The sequence below is a fragment of the Plectropomus leopardus genome, chromosome 12, assembly GCF_008729295.1.
Source record: "Plectropomus leopardus isolate mb chromosome 12, YSFRI_Pleo_2.0, whole genome shotgun sequence".
Taxonomy (NCBI): Eukaryota; Metazoa; Chordata; class Actinopteri; order Perciformes; family Serranidae; genus Plectropomus; species Plectropomus leopardus.
Window position 1 is genome coordinate 3,885,803 of NC_056474.1, and position 18,243 is coordinate 3,904,045.

The 18,243-nt window shown below is 40.0% G+C and overlaps 1 protein-coding gene across 1 annotated transcript in view; it reads right to left on the minus strand.

The window, feature by feature from the left end:
• Positions 1–290: 290 nt before the first annotated feature.
• Positions 291–18,243, minus strand: part of pigk (phosphatidylinositol glycan anchor biosynthesis, class K) — a 37,772-nt gene continuing 19,819 nt past the window's right edge. Inside the window, exons 10-11 of the mRNA XM_042497803.1 lie at positions 14,652–14,727; positions 291–2,880 (exon numbers count right to left, since the gene is read on the minus strand). Coding sequence (XP_042353737.1) covers positions 2,764–2,880; positions 14,652–14,727 — 193 coding nt within the window. The 3' untranslated portion in view covers positions 291–2,763. The remainder of the gene's footprint in view (positions 2,881–14,651; positions 14,728–18,243) is intronic.

The following is an 18,243-nucleotide window of genomic DNA, read 5'->3' on the forward strand; positions in this document are numbered from 1 at the left end:
TTTTTTAACAAAAATTATAAATTTAAAATCAATGTAAATTGCTATAACATGATTATTTTAAAGCACTTTTTTAGTTCGCATCCTTGTTTTTTTCTTTGTTTTTGTCCAATTTTCAGATAACTTTTTTGTATTTTTTGCTCATTTTTGGGTAATTTCTTCTAAAGTTGCTCATTGCCTTTCATGCGTGTTTTTCAAATAAAATCAAACTAGTTGTCTCCCGTTACAAAGTGTTAAGAGAGGAAAACAAAGACAAAAATAAGGCATTTAAAGACCCAAATACATTCCTTTGATTCAATGTTTCATCTTTAATCAGGGTATCAAAATCCTTTCAATTGAGGGAATAAAATGAGCTCTCTGTAAGGGGACCAGGAGGACTGACATTACAGGAAATAACCAGGGAGGAAAAAGGAAGAAGAAATAGGCGTTGCATAAATAATGTATAAGAAAAGGTACTTGGCGGCTGACACAGCAGCTGCTTTCCGATACATATGGTTTCATTTCCAACTCCATCTATTTTCCACTTGAGCCGCGAGGGAGAGTAGCAGCGGGCACCCAATGGGCGGGTCCTCGCGCCAAGGAGCAAAGATAAACTACCACAGGTTCAATCCATATGCTTTGAGCATCAGTCACTCCCCCCAACAATGAGCCTAATGCAGAGTGGTTGCACATGCAGAGAAAGGTAGAGGGGGGAAAAAGGGAGGAAAACACGTCCCAGCATAGAGGAGATTCATTTGGGACGGCCGGCGGCTTACTAGGTTATCACTCACTTATCGCTGCTGTAGCGCGAGACGTGGAATGGCCGGGGAAATAGCTGTCCATCACCCAAAATACAATCAGCGGAGTACACGGCTGGGGAGCTAATGGATGTTTCCACAGGGAGGGCAATTTGGAGAATGGGAAAGTGGATGGGTCCATCATGCGAGATGGGATTATGCGCGATTGTTATCCTTCACAAGCGCGATATGACGGTCAAGGGGTGTAATGTATATGGACAAGGGAGACATTAAATGGTAATCTCTTCACAGCCCACTCACAGCCAATCAGCCTGCCCTCCTGCCACACTCTTCCTTTTTCTGACCGAGCAGACGCTCTGAGTAGCACTTAAACAAAAAGGCTGCTGAAATATGCAGAGTGGCGCGCTCCCGGAAATGAATTAAATTCTTATCTGCGGACTCGATTCAGTGCATTTTGAACCACATCAGTGCAATTATGGCTTGCAAAAACAGAACTTTTTACACAAAAAGAAATAAATATAAGTTATCAAAAAGAGCTAAATAAAACAGCAAATATAGCCAGGAGCAGCAACTGTGGGGCTCAAGCCAGCATTGACTTCTAAACTACAAAAGCTGGGTAGACCTTTGACAGTTTACGAAATCTGCATTTAAGATAACCAACAGTTTCTATGACGATCGAACAGACGCTCATTCATTTACGTCTAAGTCTGTGCTGGGCCACATGCTTGTTTGGAAACATTGTCACTTCCTATTGGTCAATCACAAAAACATTTTGAAGACATGCTTCAATAGATTTGTTAAATATGCATCGAGTATGGTGATGTTCGAACAAACTGTCATTGATTTATGGCCAAATTTCTGCTCAATGCCAATGCTTTTGCTTGGAACTCATGGTGCCTGTTTTAATTTTATAAATAATTTTATGCATGAAACATGCATATGAAACATATTCTGCAAGTTTTGGAAACATTAGACAACCAATGTCAGATTTACAGCCTAATTTGTGTTTTGCAATGCCAATTCTTACATTTGTAACACACTGTAAGCGTGAGCAGCGCGTGAGTGTTGCGGAGCTTGTTGCATTTTTATTTTGTTTGCTTGTTTTTTTGCAGTGCTGGTCAGGCACATCTCAGCTGCTTCTCAGGCGCAGAAAAACTAGAAAAACGGTAACATAAGGAAATACAAACACATCTGTTATACTCAACTTTTCATGTTTCCATTTAAAAATAAAAGCCCTCTGACAGCGTTTCTGTCGACAGAATCCCATCAGTTGTTGACACAAGGCATTTTATTGTGAAATATTTGCCGGGCTGTGTTGTCGACAATGCGGGAGCTTGCACGGCTTAATAAAAAAGTGGGGTATGTGTTTAAATTATGGAAATACAGTACTCAGAGCAGCAAGCAGCCCTGCAGAAATATTACAGCAATAACGCTGCCAGTGTGAACACCACAAGCATGCAAGATGCAGCAGTTGAGCAAGGTTGCCGCCACGCACTGCTCACGCATGCACCAGTTCCAGGCGTTAATTATGGCGCTGCCATCTGGCTGATTTGAATCAAATTTCTTTATCAGCATTTGCGCTCACCTTCCAGTCATTGGTGAAAATAACATGTTTTTACGATGTACAATCTAACAGGAATTTGTGAAACATTTCCGAAAAAAAAAAAAAAACAAAGAAGTGAAAGCAAAAACAGCAGAGTTTTAGCCCTGTGGGGTTGGACCCTTAAAAATGGCCGTACTGCTCCATGCAAAGATGAGGCTTCACATATCTGATGCATGACTGTTCAAGTACTTGTCCTTTCTCCCTTGTCACATCTGGACATGTTTACATTTCAGCAGTCGAGAGCAATCATCCAAAAGAAATAAAAAAAGGCACCAATTGCATCACAGTTCCTGCCAAGCAGTTGTGGCGCCGTATGTCTCTGTACCATTTTCAGGAAAATAAGCCTGTCACAAATCGCACCTTCCCTCTAATATCCCCTCGGTTAAAAGCCATCCACAGATATCCGGTGGCATAAACGCCGAGGCCTCAGAAGATGTGTTTGAGGTGCTTCACACCGTACGTCTTGAAAAACACCAGGAGGATTAGAGTCCACAGGCCCAGGATGAAGCCATCAGGAGGATGCCAGTCTTTCTGCTTTGGTTTCTGAGGGGAGGAGGGGGGGGTGAGGCGAGATAAGGTGAGGCGGGGATGATGGGGGAGGAAAGTGGAGAGGGTGGGGGGAGATTGCATGTTAGCGGTAGTGTGTATATTTCTCCTGTTGAGGCCACCGTTGATTGTTCTGTCATTCACACAGGCAGGCGGGCGCAGAATCACGTATACACTCGCTTTATCTCTTCACACACTTTATGTACACTATCTGCTGTCTCACACACACAAGGTTCACACAAAGAGCGGGTGGTAAAGCTCATCAGTACACCTCCCCTGTCTTGTGTTTGTCCCATTCACTGCCACATCATCACTTTGTGTATGATTATACTTTTAAATCTCCCCCGTATTAAACATGCATCTCACAAGGAGCACATTTATATGCTAATGCGGCGGCAATATTCTGCGGAGAGATGAGATTTAACCTCTAAAAAATCTTCCTAACTCCTCCGCTGGCGACAAAGCTATAGATAGGCTGTGAGGACGCACTTAAGAGATTTCTGTTATCCCTCGCTATACATGCTGCCATTATCCAGTCAAGGAATCACCAGTCAGAAAAGGCGTCCCCCAAAGCCAAAACCCAGAGACTTGGCAAAGAACACACAGCACGCACTCCAACTCTGCCTGAGTCACTGACTGTGTGGCGTCAGGACGACATACAGCGCAGTGAAGCTGCTCCAGCTTAGCTGAGCGCCACTACAGCACCCGGTGTACATTTACTCTTTCTGCAGTATTGAGGCACACAAACCGGACGAGAGATGGAGTCAGGCTGACACAAGACTGACAGGCCCTGGAGGATCAGACGCTTGTGTGAAAGCAGAGTCCAGGGTTATTATTACCCACAAACTCAGTCCGACTACGGACATAACAGAAGGAATAACAAAGTGAAAAGGGTCGCTCAGAGTAAACATCATGGAGAATATTACTTAAATCAGAGTCAGACTTGGAAATTCTTCATTTATCCCCGGGAGGAAAATATGGTTTGTTAAAGCGGTTCTGACGCCAGCAAAGAGAAGTATCACGAGTAAAAATAAGTACAAGCACAGGTATATAAAATATAAATATAAAAATACAATAACAGTAAACAATTAGCACTACCATTTAAATATTTAAGAATAAAGTATGTTTAATATGCTGAGTATGCAAGTGTCTAAAAATATAAATTTAAGTAGGCAATTGGCATAAATATGTGAATATTTATATTATAAGAGGCTATGTACAATGAGCTGAGGGTGTGTGGTGTAAAAAATATAAAACTGTGCCTTATGCTACAATGCAATGTATAAAACTGGAATGTAAATTCAAAATATAAAAATATAAATATGTGTACAATGCAGCGCCACAGGTTTTTATCTCAATATTTTAGTTTTTACAGCACATTTACAGTGCGGTTCAGTGTCCCAGCTCTCCTGTAGAGATGTACGCCATCTGCACAGTGTCAAACAAAGGGCAGGAAAAGTTAGTGACAAGCTGTTTTGGCATTTGGCAAGTTTGATCCAGCCGTTAACTTTTGCATTTTTAAAACATTGTGAAATTGTAACTATTGTTTAGGTGGAGGCTTCAAATAAGCACGCTCAGTTTTTTTGCCTCTCCCTGCACCATATACTATTTCCTATTCTGTCATCTTACAAAAAAACAACAACCCATAAATATAAAGCTGCTTTTGACAGGAGTTTATTAAAGCCAAAACAGAGCAAAAAAGATGGTGAATATCCTACTGGTTGACATGTGTCAGTATGTAAAAAATAAAAATGGTCAGGTGTCTTCTACCTATTCTTTTTTTTAGGAAGCTTCATTTAATTTTTTAATTTAGGAGAAGTTGTTGTATAGCTACTTAAAGTTTGCCTTTTTGTAGTTACATGCAAAAACTAAAAATCTGGTCAAATAATGTGCAGATTTCCATTAGGGGCAAAGAGTCGGTGCAATGAAATCAGATGATTCATATCGCAACTTACAAGGACATTTTGGGGATGAGACAAAACACCTGCTAAAATCCAGGACGAGGACAGCAAAAGTGACAATATGAACCTAGTTTGACGACCTTGGACTCTATTATAAACAATGCATTTGGTCTTTTCAAACAGACATATTGCATGTTTTTTTTTATACGAACGGGGAACTGAGATCTGATTACAAGTGATCACGTGTGGAGACGCTTTCTAATGCCAGGTGAGAACAGACATCAGGCCTGACACACCGAGCCGACAGTCGGCCGTCAGTGTTGGGTGGTCGATGAGCGCTTGTCCCATGAGACACTACGATGTGTGCCGCAATGTTAGCCATTGTTGGCGATCTGATCACCTAAGATGCATGTTAATACCAAGTGTAAACAGGCCTCTCAGTGGTTGACTCTTTTTCTGCAGCATTATTATCTCAGCGTGTGGAGAGGGGCTGACAATGAACTTGACCCGCTGCATAATGCAGCGGGTCTTAAAATAACACTCTATTCATGAAATAGCATTTAGAACAGGCATGACTACATGTTCCTTAGCTTAATGAATATTAACTATGATGGCTGGTGAAAATGATTGTAATTTCTTATTAGTTTAACAGTTCTTGGTAAGTGAGGCGAAAAGTTAATTTCAGGATCTGAGTTTGGCTGTGTACTCGTGCCTCTGTGTGCAGAGCACGGTCCTCTCAAGGCTGTCTTTTCATTACAAACTCCACGTTTACGTAACAACGCTGCCAATTTCTAACATAGAGAGACTGAGGACAGCAGTAAAATTGGATTACGTCTGACTCCAAATTTATTTAACAGCTCAATCAAGTCAAATCAATAGAGCGCCACTACCATACAGAATGCTAAAGCAGAGACAGCGAGGCGTTTGAGCCCTGAGCTCCAGACTAGGCACAGTGCTGGACGGAGTCAGGGCTGCAGGTTGAAGGCAAAGCTCTTCTGATTTAAAGCTGCATCCACAATGCAGATATTACCTAATATTTTCTGCAAATACTCTTTTTTTTATTGGCTAACAATGCCCGGCAATATCCACATATAAAATGGAATCAGAGGGAAAAAAAGAGGGCTGAATTTATATTCTGGTTTAGAGAGGAGATAGGGCACATCAATCACATTGTGAAATGGGCCCATCCTGCAGTCGGTCACAGACACATTTCCTACACACACTATATCTACTGTAGAAAGTGTCTGACAGAAACCAAGCTGCAGGTTATGGTGGAAAGAACTCGACTGCTCACAGACTGATTGTCTATTGAAGCTCTGAGACGATGACGCTTAAACTAAAAAAGAATGTTTTCGTCATCTGTTTCAATGGAACTTTTGTGAAATAAAATACAGGAAACAAATCAGACACACGACGCATTTTGGTCTCATCTGTCTGACATCAGAATAGCACACATCAAAAGAGGCATTAAGTCAAAAAATAACTCTTTGTTAAAGGCTCTGAAAACTTATTTTCCCAATCAACTTCTAACAAGGAACGATGGGAGCCAACACGAACAGAACACTTTTTGCCAAAGTTAGAAATTTTTGGGTTACTTCACATGAAAGATTTAAAATCTGATCAAACCACACCGACACAGTGCCAATAAAGCAGATTAACAGTTTGTTCTTAATAGAAAAAATACCTAAAAACTCGGACTGTACCAGGATATTCAGAGTCAACACTTTTATGTTGTCTTTCGCTTGTTTATACCGTTTTTTAATCCACAAAGTTATAAATAATCTTACTACTGATGTTTTTTCTTCAATGCTTTACATCTACAATTATGAGACATACATTATTTATGGACTCTGCAGAGTAGCCGGCATGCACTCAACCCCTACAACAGCCTACATAAGACTCACACTTAGGGCTGAGACGATATACAATTTTACCACAGATGAGATTTTTTAAAAAATAAACATTTACAATAAAATGTATTGCCTTAAATTTTCATTATCATGATAAGTGTGAATATCATGTCCAGCAGCACCCAAAGCGACGGCTAAGCAACCAACAGTAAGAGACTGCAAAAACCAGCAGCAAGTGTGCCAACTTCAAAAAACACAAAAAATTTCAATCGAGTATCGGCATATATCATAAAGAAAGATATGGTGCCATTTCAAACAGTTGGAAAAATGGCATTATAAGGTTATATAGTTTTCATGTTTATTATAAAAAGATGAGTCTCTTATCTGTAATGCATAATATATATTTATGATATAATATTTGTTTTTAAAGAAGTATGTCACTGCTAGAAAGATGGTACATTCATAAAACTGGGCTGTCTATACAGTAGAAAAGTGGTTCCCAACTGGTGGGTCGCAGTCTATTTTAAAGTACAGTGAGTTTCCAGCACAAAGCTTTTATGCTGAAGTGCCATTTCTGTTTATTTTTGAAATATTATTTATTTCCTTTTGCTCTAAGTCAACTTGTTTACATTTAGTGAAATAAAACTGAATATGTGCTCATTTATAATGTGTGAACCTTGAATTAATGACTAAACAGAAATCTGGATCCTGTTACTGGACCAGTTGGGAACCACTGCAGTAGGAAGATACAAATACTTTTGAAATCGGTGCTACGTGGCCAAAGAAAACAGAGAAAAAGGACTGTGGTATTCGCTTTTGCTCAAGAGGTAGAAAATCCACAACTACCAGAATGCAGTAATCTGCACTGGACTTCTAAATAAACGCTCACATTGGTGGGTGACGTGATGCGAACTCGTCCGTCTGACACAGCGGGGACCGGCTGGTAACAAAGGATCTGGTTTAACGCTTAAACACTGAGGTAAAATGTGCTTCTGAAAACATTTGAGCTTGAGGTCAGAAGTGGTAGTTTCTCTGTTTGATCTCAATATAATTAAAGTTACTATAATCAATATTTTTGTACTAAGAGAATATCAAATGATAACATGACAGTGTGAAAGGGGTTTGCTCGTAGTGATGAACCTCAATATCAGCCAGCAATGTTTTCAGCAGCAGGACCCAGAATTATACCCCATTTTTATTTATTTTTTGACACAGTTTCAAACACTGGTCGATTTTGACCCGTCTGTTCTACTTTAGCTGAAATTCCCCAAATCCCAATTAAATTTGACAGCATGCTTGAGTTGTCGTCCTCCATGTTTTACGGTCAAACGGAGACAGAGCTATGACAACAGTGATCCGTCCCACTGAGACGTTGACATAATCAGATGAATACTGATCTGACGGTTCAGGCTGCTGTCGTACATTTGTGCAGATTTCAAACGGCACAAATGTGGTTCAAACCGCATTTTCAGTGGGTTTTCTTTCCTGCTCTCACAGCTTTTGCATGCATCAGATCTGTGTTGCATAACAAAATCTGAGTTGAGACACTTTCAGCTGCAGCTTTGGTGACAAAGTGGCCGGCAGGAAGACAAGAGGACGAGCGGAGGGTTAAACACCTGGAGGACGAGGCAGAGCGCGGCCGGGGACGTTCATAAGAGACGACTGGGAGCGCATGGCCGTTGGGGGCAGTTGACCTCTGTGACAATGGTAGGCAAACGTGTGTGTGACTGTGGCTGTGTGTGTGTGTGTGTGTGTGTGTGTGTGTGTGTGTTCTCGCGCACGTGTATTTATATGCGTGTAAGTGAGAGCCCCTCGAGTAAGGAAGAGCAAAGAGAGATGGATCGACTGTGACAGGAAGCCACGTCAGCACCGCCGGCAGAGAGAGGAGCATATGTCAAGAGGGAGAGAGAAACATTAGAGGGGAAGTAAGCAACATAAAGCCAGAGGAAACTACACGTTTCCACCAAATTAAATTTAATCAAATAATTTTCAGTATTAAATATTTTGTTGTTAAAGGTCTAGTAAGATGTAGGATTTAGTGTTATCTTGCGGTGACGTTGCAGAGCTGAAACTTCCTTCTTGTGCCAAGCGTGTAGGAGAACTTTGATGGCGATGCCAAAACGAGAGTGGCCCAATGTACTGTACTGTGGTGCAGCGTGGTTCAGCTGCCTATCTGCAAAACTTAATTATACAATCAACTCCAAATTTGCGGCAACGATTATTGGCCAACCTGTGGCACACTTCTTTCAGGTAACCAACAAAACAAGCATGCTTAGATTTCTGCTGCATGTTCTAAATGGAGAAAAACAACTTCTTCCCTCCAAAAGGTGATTCAGAGTCCCTCCGTTTAAACACAGCTGGCTGATTTTTTTTTTTTCAAAAAGGAGGAACTCATAATCCAAAAACTGTGGTGTAAAAGATCCAAGTCCAGGCAGTCAGGATGGTTTGGAAAGCATAAAAGGACTTTAATTCGTAGGGCTAGATTAAAAATGCACCAAACGCCTTCTTTAGGGGTGTATCACTGCACACGCAAGGTGCAAGCCAGAACACATTGATGCATTTTTAATGTTTCTAGCCCTATGAGTTAAAAGCCTATTATGCTTATCAAACCATCCGGAGTGCCTGGACTTGGATCTTTTGCACCACAGTTTTTTGGCTATAAGTTCCTCTTTTTTTTTTCTTCCTATGAGTATTCCCTTCCATGAGCTCCGGTGGTTTGAGGGACACCAGAAGCCGTCCTGCTGTCTTTCTTGATCACATGTAAGGACATTTTGAGGCTAAAAAAAAAAGTTTTTAAATAAATTAATCCTCCAATATCAGTGTGCTTATTATGTGATGTGTTCCATTGTCATGAGTGTTTGGTGTGCTTTTATGGGTATGTGCTGTTTGTGTAATTTCATCTATGTGTGAAATTCTTGAGCGTATCGTATCATATCGTATCGCATTGCATCATATTGCATTGCATCGTATTCTATCGTATCCTATCGTATCATATGTAGAGTCATTAGCCCTTTTTACAGAGATTGCATGCAAGGACCACAACAAAGTCCCTTCTTTACACCACCTATGCATCTTTACACAAAAGCGAACGACGGCAACATCATGCTGCTCCAGTGTGTGATTTTAGTAAACATGCCGCTACTGCAGAAACAAAAAGGGCATGACAGCCGTTTTTCTCTAGTGTGGCATACATGCATCAGTAGAATGGCATAACATGGCAATAGCAATCATTTAACATCTTAACATCTCGTTATATGGCGGCTGACTTTGTCCCTTTGCTCAAAGGGTATAGGATGCTCCTAAACCTCAATCTCTCAACTTAATGGAAATCTTTGACTTTCTTCTTTGAGATACGCTTTATAAATCTCCCCTAATTGATTCTTTTGCTGACTGTTGACTCTTTTTTTTCCTGACATCAAACGTATCTTCAGCATTTCTGTACTAAGATTTCTTGCAAATAATCTAACCTCATCAACATCAATATACCCAAGTGCTTTATCTGTAATAAGCAAATATCAGTTGATATATTGGCCCTGAATACTTACTGGTATTATAGCTCTGCTTAAAAAATTGTGAAAAAAATTGTGGCCATGGCCAGTTTCCATAGTCCAAGGTGACATCTTTCAATCTCTTCTTTTGTCTGACCAGCAGCCCAAAAAGCACACATTCACTTTTTTAATCATAGAAAATAGAGAAAAGCAGCAAAAGCTCACATTTATAAAGTTGGAACCAGTGAGTGTTTGGAGCTTTCACTTGATAAATGACTTCAACGGATAATTTGTTATCAAAATTCCTGATTTTCTCTCAGCCAACTAATTGCTTAAATGACTAATTGATACAGCCCTGGATTTAATAACAAATTTAATAACTGCTCTGAATATCAAATTTGGATAGCCTTGGATAGAAATCAAGAACACAAAAAATGGAAAGAAGGCTTCTTCTCTGTACACGAGTTTTTCACCTCCACACAATGAAAAGAATGCAGCTTCTTCAGAGAAAAAGAAACAGAAATAAGGGAGGCAGAGGGAAAAAATATTATGCACTGAAATGAGAGCGAGGAGCAGAAAAGAGGTGATTGTTCCCTGACCTTCACTGAGGAAACCATTCACATCCCACAGCCAAGGACAGGGACTTAGACTCAAGCAGCCATTACACACACTTTGTGTTGCGTATTCAATTCACAAGTAAAATCAATTAACGGCTACCCATCTGATTGATTGGAGCTAATTAACATGGCCATGCAGGATGCTAATGGTCGTTGAGGGAGGTCTGAAACGCCCTGCCAAACACCGGCACTCCAAGGTCAAAACTGCAGCAAATTTATGTTGTGCAGAGCTGGATGACAGAACAGCAGCCATTGTGCGCTGCCAGGACACTCCACTGTATTGCCTGGACATTTAAAGTGCTGGAAGAGTCAAAGCAGTGGGTGTATTATTCTCTCGTAAAGCATGTTTTGCTTTTCTACATGGTATTGTATTTAATTATTGAGCACAAGCAACATCTTAACATCCACTTTTAAAAAGTGTCAATGATGCAGGCGCAGTGAGGGTAGGGGGATTTGGCGAGAGATTGAAGGGAGGCAACACATTAATTTTCAGTGTTTCCATTTTCAATTCTCTGGAGCCATATGGTGTGGCGTCAAGCTGGCAAAAGAACAAATAACAATTTGACGCCAGAGACCAGAACTCACAGCAGCGAGGCAGAAAAAAACAGAAAAAGTAAAATACACAAGAGATTGGGGGGAAAAAAAGGAGCTCCCTCTAGTTATTTCCAGAACTGAACATATTGTGATTAGGTGTTGGCAATGTGATGAGATGTGTGAGGTTGGGAAGAGAAGGTGGCATGAAGAGGGGACTCACCCTGTCACCACTAGCGACACAACTGCCAACGGTGACAGGGCATTAATCAACTCCTCACGTACACACTTCGACATGCACAATGAGGGGAAGTTTGTACACAGACGCCATACAGCAGGCTTATATATCCGCTGTCACTCACTCTGATGACTTTTCTATTTACAAGCCGTCGCCTGGTCTACTCGCAAATGGAAAAATGGTTTTCTAAGAAGATAAACACGGCGAGAAAGATTTGTTTTTGTTGGTGGCACAAGTGAAATCAAACCACTTGGGAATATTTTAGACATCAAATCTTATGAGATTCAATCACATCCAGTTCTTCAGATGAGTGCGTCTGATCAGCGACAGCAAAGAAAGCCGCCACCATGGCATGAAAACAAAGATATCTCAGAGAGTGCTGTGCACAATATGACGGCTAATCAAAACGAGGAGGGCTGTCAATAGGCTTTATGGACATTGGTCATTCTGCTGCAGTGCAGATGGATTATGGTGAAGGGGAGAGAGATGACTCAGTCTGTCAGGACTCCCATCCTCAGCTCAGCAGGAGAGCTAGCCGATAATCGAAATCTCTGACAGGGGTCGCAGGGTCGACGAGAGTGTTTGTGCGTTGTTCGTGTGGATGCATTTAAAAAAGAGGCGGGGGGGCAGAAAGAAAAGAGATGTATTGATGAAGAGACAAAAAAAAGAGAGCAAGCCAAGATATGAAGCCAAGTAGCAGACGGCGGAGGCTTAATGGGGTGTGTTTGTGCGCGAGCTTTCAATAGCGTGATTGCTTCTGTGTATCGAAAATTACAGACACAGTTTACGGGGCGCTCTCATGTGAGCAGTGGGCAACAGATCTGAAACCGGCCTGCATTCGCCAGGCTTTTCAGGCAGTCTTCAGCGATCAATTTCCCAGAGGGCCAGTGGGTGTGGAGACCCCTCCTGTTTCCCATCACGGTACTCAATAAGCATCTGACAGGGCCCAGGCCTGTGGTCAGCTTCATTTCTCTGGGCCAACTGACTGTGACTCCATTGTTCACACCAAAGTCGATGTCAGACAGCCATGATTCCAGTAGCAGGACCCAAGGATTTCTCTGATTTATTTATTTTTTATTTGCCCATTTACTCGGTTCAGCTCGATCTGACCTTTGCTATCAACACTAACAGTTTAGTATCCGTCTACATCGCGGACACAAGCATCTTTTTCAAATCAAACATCAGCAACTCTACTGTAGTCTATGAAATCTGAACCAGGAGCATTTCAAATGATCTATCCTCAAAAATGACTTGCTGTTTTTGTTGTTTGTTTCATAATTTGATTCCTCAGTATCAGCTAACTTATCAAGAGGGAAGTGATATTGACTGTTGTTCTGCCGGATTCCTACAGCAAAAGGATAGTTAGATTTAAGTCTAACTTCAGCATCTGAAACTACTTGGTATGTTTAAATGCCTTTAAGCAAGAAACAACTGCTCAGTCGGTCCTTCCTAAGCTTCGCTCTGTGCTCCAATAATAACTGAGCAAGCTTGATACCCATCAGAGCCTCGGTTAACTTTCCCCAGTCCTGTTATACTTCCATGTGCTATGTGCTAGGCTCATCTATGTTTAAAGAAAAATCATGTTCTTGAAGATGGTTTAGAAAAAATGTGAAAGAAGCATTAAAGTGCAAAAAAACACTCATTAGTTTGGTGTCACAATCTTTACAGACACATGACACTCAGTTAGTTAATGTTAGCAGAACGCTAGTGACAGGAGTAACTCTAATGTCAGATCACCAGCGTCAGCCAAGTTTGCGTCGACCTTATTTCATGTTAAAGAGATTTGGAAAAAGACAGACAGGTTGTTTGCTGACATATTTTTAACATGGCATAAATGATCAATGGTCAGAAAAGATCTAAAAGAGCTAAAGTTCCTTTGTGTATATTGTGTCTGTAAAGCTACATGTCGCCCCTAAAGTAACTTTTGGTGTTTTTTATTTGGATATCCACCACGTAATTGTGAATACTTCCTTCTATCGCATACTGCGCAGGGTTTTCCTACACAGTCATTTATTTGTGGCGTCCTACCACAATCAAAACATCTGCCACCAAGCACTGATTATCTCTTTTTGGAGATGGACCGTTCACTGGGAGAGCTACTGTTATCTATATATCGTTCAGCTATTCATTGCACCGCACTCTCAAAGTGCAGAGTGTGCTCTGGGCACAGACAGAGCAGCAGAATGCCAATCGCACTGAAAGTGAAACATAACCGTAAAGCAAAAGTCTGAAGTGTCCTGCGTACATAAGTAGGGGTTGGACCCGATAACAGAAAAGCGTACAATAACATACAACCCATTCAAAAAGTGCTGCAATAAATACAGCCTACACGTAGCTGTCAAAGTGCAATTCAGCTGCTATAACTACAGAGTTAAAATGAGACTTCTCTGACACAATCTCTTACTGAAAGGATACTGCGATACATATTTCAGTGCAGAGGGTCACATTAATGTTTTTAAGTGTGGCTTTCTCAGAGACAGCTAAACCCCAAATGTAAGTACCACTAATGTCTGCTCTTGCCTGTGGCAAAGATTAATGTAACTTCTTTACTTTTTCTGAGGCACAAGTTGAAGGGAAAGTATAGAAATAGTATTTTTAATAGTCTCTTAATGGAAAATCTCACAAGAGTGATACAGAGGACCCGAGACCGTCTGTTTTGAATGCAGAGCACACGTTCTAAAGGTGGAATGAGGAGGAATAGGTGTTCATTTGTGAAGGTCGGCCCGACTGAAAGCCGCAATCCATTTGGGAATGAGGTGAATGCACAATTCCTCGCCACAATCCTGCCTATCCATTCTCCTGGATTTCACGGCGGCCCCTTCACACTGAGACCAGGAGGCACTTGCATTTCACACTTGGAGCTGTCACCATGGAAACCACACAAAGACATCTGTTGGTGGATGTTGCACATAACTTTCTGTTCTGTGTCCAAATTAAGGACGAGGGCGTGGACACACTTTGAATTACAAAAAAACCCCACAGGAGCCTGGATAAATGGCTGCCCACGCAAAAAAAAGTCTTAGAAGACGACAAAAGTAAGAGGTCGAGGTTTGATCAGCAAATAAAAAAGTGTCCGGATTAAATCAACATCGGCTGTTTATTTTGTTTTCGTGAGTCCTACAGTGATTGTAAGGGTCTCTTACCTGATGGATGATCTCAGACACTGGCAGCTGGTCCACATACGAGTATGTCACTTTCTGCAGCTCTTCATTCACAGGACTGAAAGACAAAACACACAAAACAGCCCTCTTTTAACATTTACCTGAACTAAGTCAATTGCACTTGGGAGGCATTAAGCTTTTGTTACGTGAGACACCATTATTCAGTGATGAAGAAAGGCTGTCAGGAAGAGGAACGGACTCCAGTGTTTCTGTTGGCAGTGTGTGTGTGAAGCCAAAGTGTGTGTGTGATTAACAGACCATTTCAGAGCGAGGTAATGACATGCAGTGCAACCTGATGCAAGTGAAGCCATTTTTCCTTCTTGATAAATAAAAAAAGAAAACAAAACATCCTGTGGAACTGTAAGAGATTCAAAACCATCCTCGCAGTTAAGTGTATATACGTCTATATGTAAGGACAAATGGAAACTATAATTACTGCCTAAATTCAAGATACTGATTAATTCAGTACAATTTTTTCATCAAACTTATCTTGCTCCTTCCAAACTACGTGGGATTAACCCCAATCTCTCACCCCTTTGTTTTAGATGTGGCCTATTTCAGGCACCTTTTCTTCATTCCACCTGGCATTGCAGTAAAATACAAGGCTTTTGGCAGGCGATCTGTGGAGCTCTATCCACAAGCCATGGAGTTACTTTCCAAATTGATCCCAAAATGTACCCTCTGGGCAACCTCTCACATTCTGATATCAGGCATAGCCGCTCCATCAGAAATCTGACTGGCCATCGCCTAAAAATGCATTCAATGAGATGGAAGTCAGATCTCCAATTGCCTGTTGGAAAGAAGTGAACTGTTGTATTCCTCTAGAGAAGATAACTTACGCACGGAGGAATAAGATACATTTTTTATATAAAATATGGCAATATATTTATCAACATGGAGAATCTCCCCTCCCACATGACTAAATAATAATCTCCCTATGATAGACCATGTTGTTATGGTTAATCCTGTCTTTCATTATTTTTTTCCTTTGATTGCATTGTTGTACTTAATGGTATTAGTTATACTTTTATGTGAAATGTTACATGCAAATTTATTTAATTGTTGGTTAATTTATTTCTGAGTAATTTTTAAGGTAAATTGGTGCTTTTGTGTCAATTTCTGACTATGTAGTTTGTATATTTTGAAAAAAAAAATCATTGCTGTTTTTAAGCTGACTCTTTAATCTGCTCTGTCCTGAAGGTTTCGGGTTTCTTTATTAGTGTTGTGTTATGGTCTTTTTCCAGCAGTCAATATGTGTTTCCATAATTGGACACTATTGGCTTTCGTGTTAATGACATACCTAATCTAGCATTTGGGGGCGCTCGAGGTACGTCTGAATCTCAGATTTTAGAGAAATGCAGACATTACCTTCTTCAATAAAGAAATGTGAAAAAAACTCTCAAACTTATACACAGATACAAGTTAGTGAAGGTCAGACATGTCAGGAGAAATGAACAGAAGAAAACGCCATTTTTGAGTGGAGGGGATCTTTTAAGATTTGATAGATTACGTTTTTTGTTTTCTGAGCAACAAACAGCCTGTCAGAGTATGTGTTTTCTGAGTTGCATCATTTCAGAAAAATAAATTAACACAGCTGGGAAACTCTGTGTGTGTACCCTTGTATCCAAGGCCAGTACACAAAGACGAATAACCTGACGAAGGACAAAACTCTGCTCAGTTTTTAAAGTACAGTACGGACGCTTCTCTGTGTTTCATTCCTTTAGGAAATCTGACCATAAAACATTTGTGAATTGTGAGTTAGAAATAAAGCTACTGAAATGTAAAGTATTGAACTAATGCTCTGAGCTGCAGAGGCTTATATTAATGATTGAGGCTCAGTGTCTTGCTCAAGGACACGGACAAAGGTAAGTGCCTGGCGGTTGATGGATAGATATTAGTTAATGTGAGACAAGCTGTATTAAACCTGTGACCTTTCAAACACAGTACTGGTTATTGAACTAGTCACAGAGCCCTCCTGCTTCCATTGTTTTCTAATGAAAACTACCCCATTAATGAGCCACACTGGGTTACATGTTCCATCATTACACTGAACATGGGCGCTGTGGTTTATTTTGATTCAAACCCACGTTCACCCTCCTGCTGCTGTAAATACTCACGAGAGCACCAAATCCGTGTCTCAAAATAGTATCCCACACAATTGCATAATTTACTTCAGTTCTGTTTTAATTAAAAACACAATGCCCAGCTGTTCTAGGTTTAATTACGTTTTAAAAATTAAAGTTTTATATTTGGACTGTTTTTAAATGTTTGCATCTTCAGTCAGAACAAAAGGGCAGTAAGCAGTCTGGAAAGTCAGAAAGTGTTTAAGCACACAAGACCATTGATTTTGCTCTTTTCATGGAATTTTTGACAGTAATAAAAGTATAAAATATCATCTGCTCTTTCCTTCAAAGGAGGGGTCTTCAAAGGGTTCTTCGTCCTTTTCTAAGTCCTTTGATTTATTGGGATGCACAATAATATCAGCCTGTCATCGGTATTAGCAGATAATGGCTCTAAAATTAAATTGGATTGGCCAACATGTTAAATTCTGTCAATATTACAAACTGATATTTTTATTTATTTATCTAAATTTACAAAGTGAACATGTACAAAATATCAGCCCTAAACTGAAGTATTTTTCTTATTTAGCACAATGAATGATTACATTCATTGAAAAGCATTGTATTTCATGTCTCCATATACTGTTGGGCCATAACGATAAAAGTACGCAAAATATGACATTAATTTTTCTTCAGTAGAGACTTGATCATCACTAAAATTAGGTGGGAAAAAAAGTGGATATATTGATCTCAATATTGGTATCAGTCAAATAGGTATTTATCTGTATATCAGATATCAGCAAAAAGACAGCATGCTGACATCGTGGAAAAAGAGGCATGATCAGCACAACAGCTTGTGCATCTTGTGTTTTTCAAAATTAAGCTTTAAAAAATATTACACATTAATATTATTTTCTTCTTTCATTTTTTTAACCAATATTTTAACTAGCCATCAGCCCTAACCATAAATATCAAATATTCATTAATTTTCAGAATTGTAACCCTTAAAATGCCAGGTTTTAGTCATGATGCCAGTATGTTTTTAGATGGGGAAAAAAAAAAAAAAGAATAATTTTCAATGTACTTCATGTTAAGTAGATGATTATTTTTTGATTACCACAGCCTGGGATATGTCAATGACTGGCAGCAACACTATTGAGACAGTGCACCTAGTGGAAATATCATGCAGGCCATTTTTTTCTATATGCCAAATATGGTTAAAAATAAAATAAAATAAAATTTAAAAAAGATGTAATTAGGAGGAAACCAGTAAAAATTACAAATTCCAAGGCAAAGCCCAGAATGGTACCCAGAAAAAATACTATGCATGTTTTTATATTTTGACGGCTGATCACAAATTGCATTTTGAATGGGTTTCCATGGCATTTTTTTTGCTCTTAACAGTTGAATGTAACAATTTTGTTCACAGTGCATTTAAAACGTATTGAAAGAGCTGAGCTGCAAATTCCAAGCTCAAATAAAATAGACAATCTTGCCTAACTGTATGCCATATG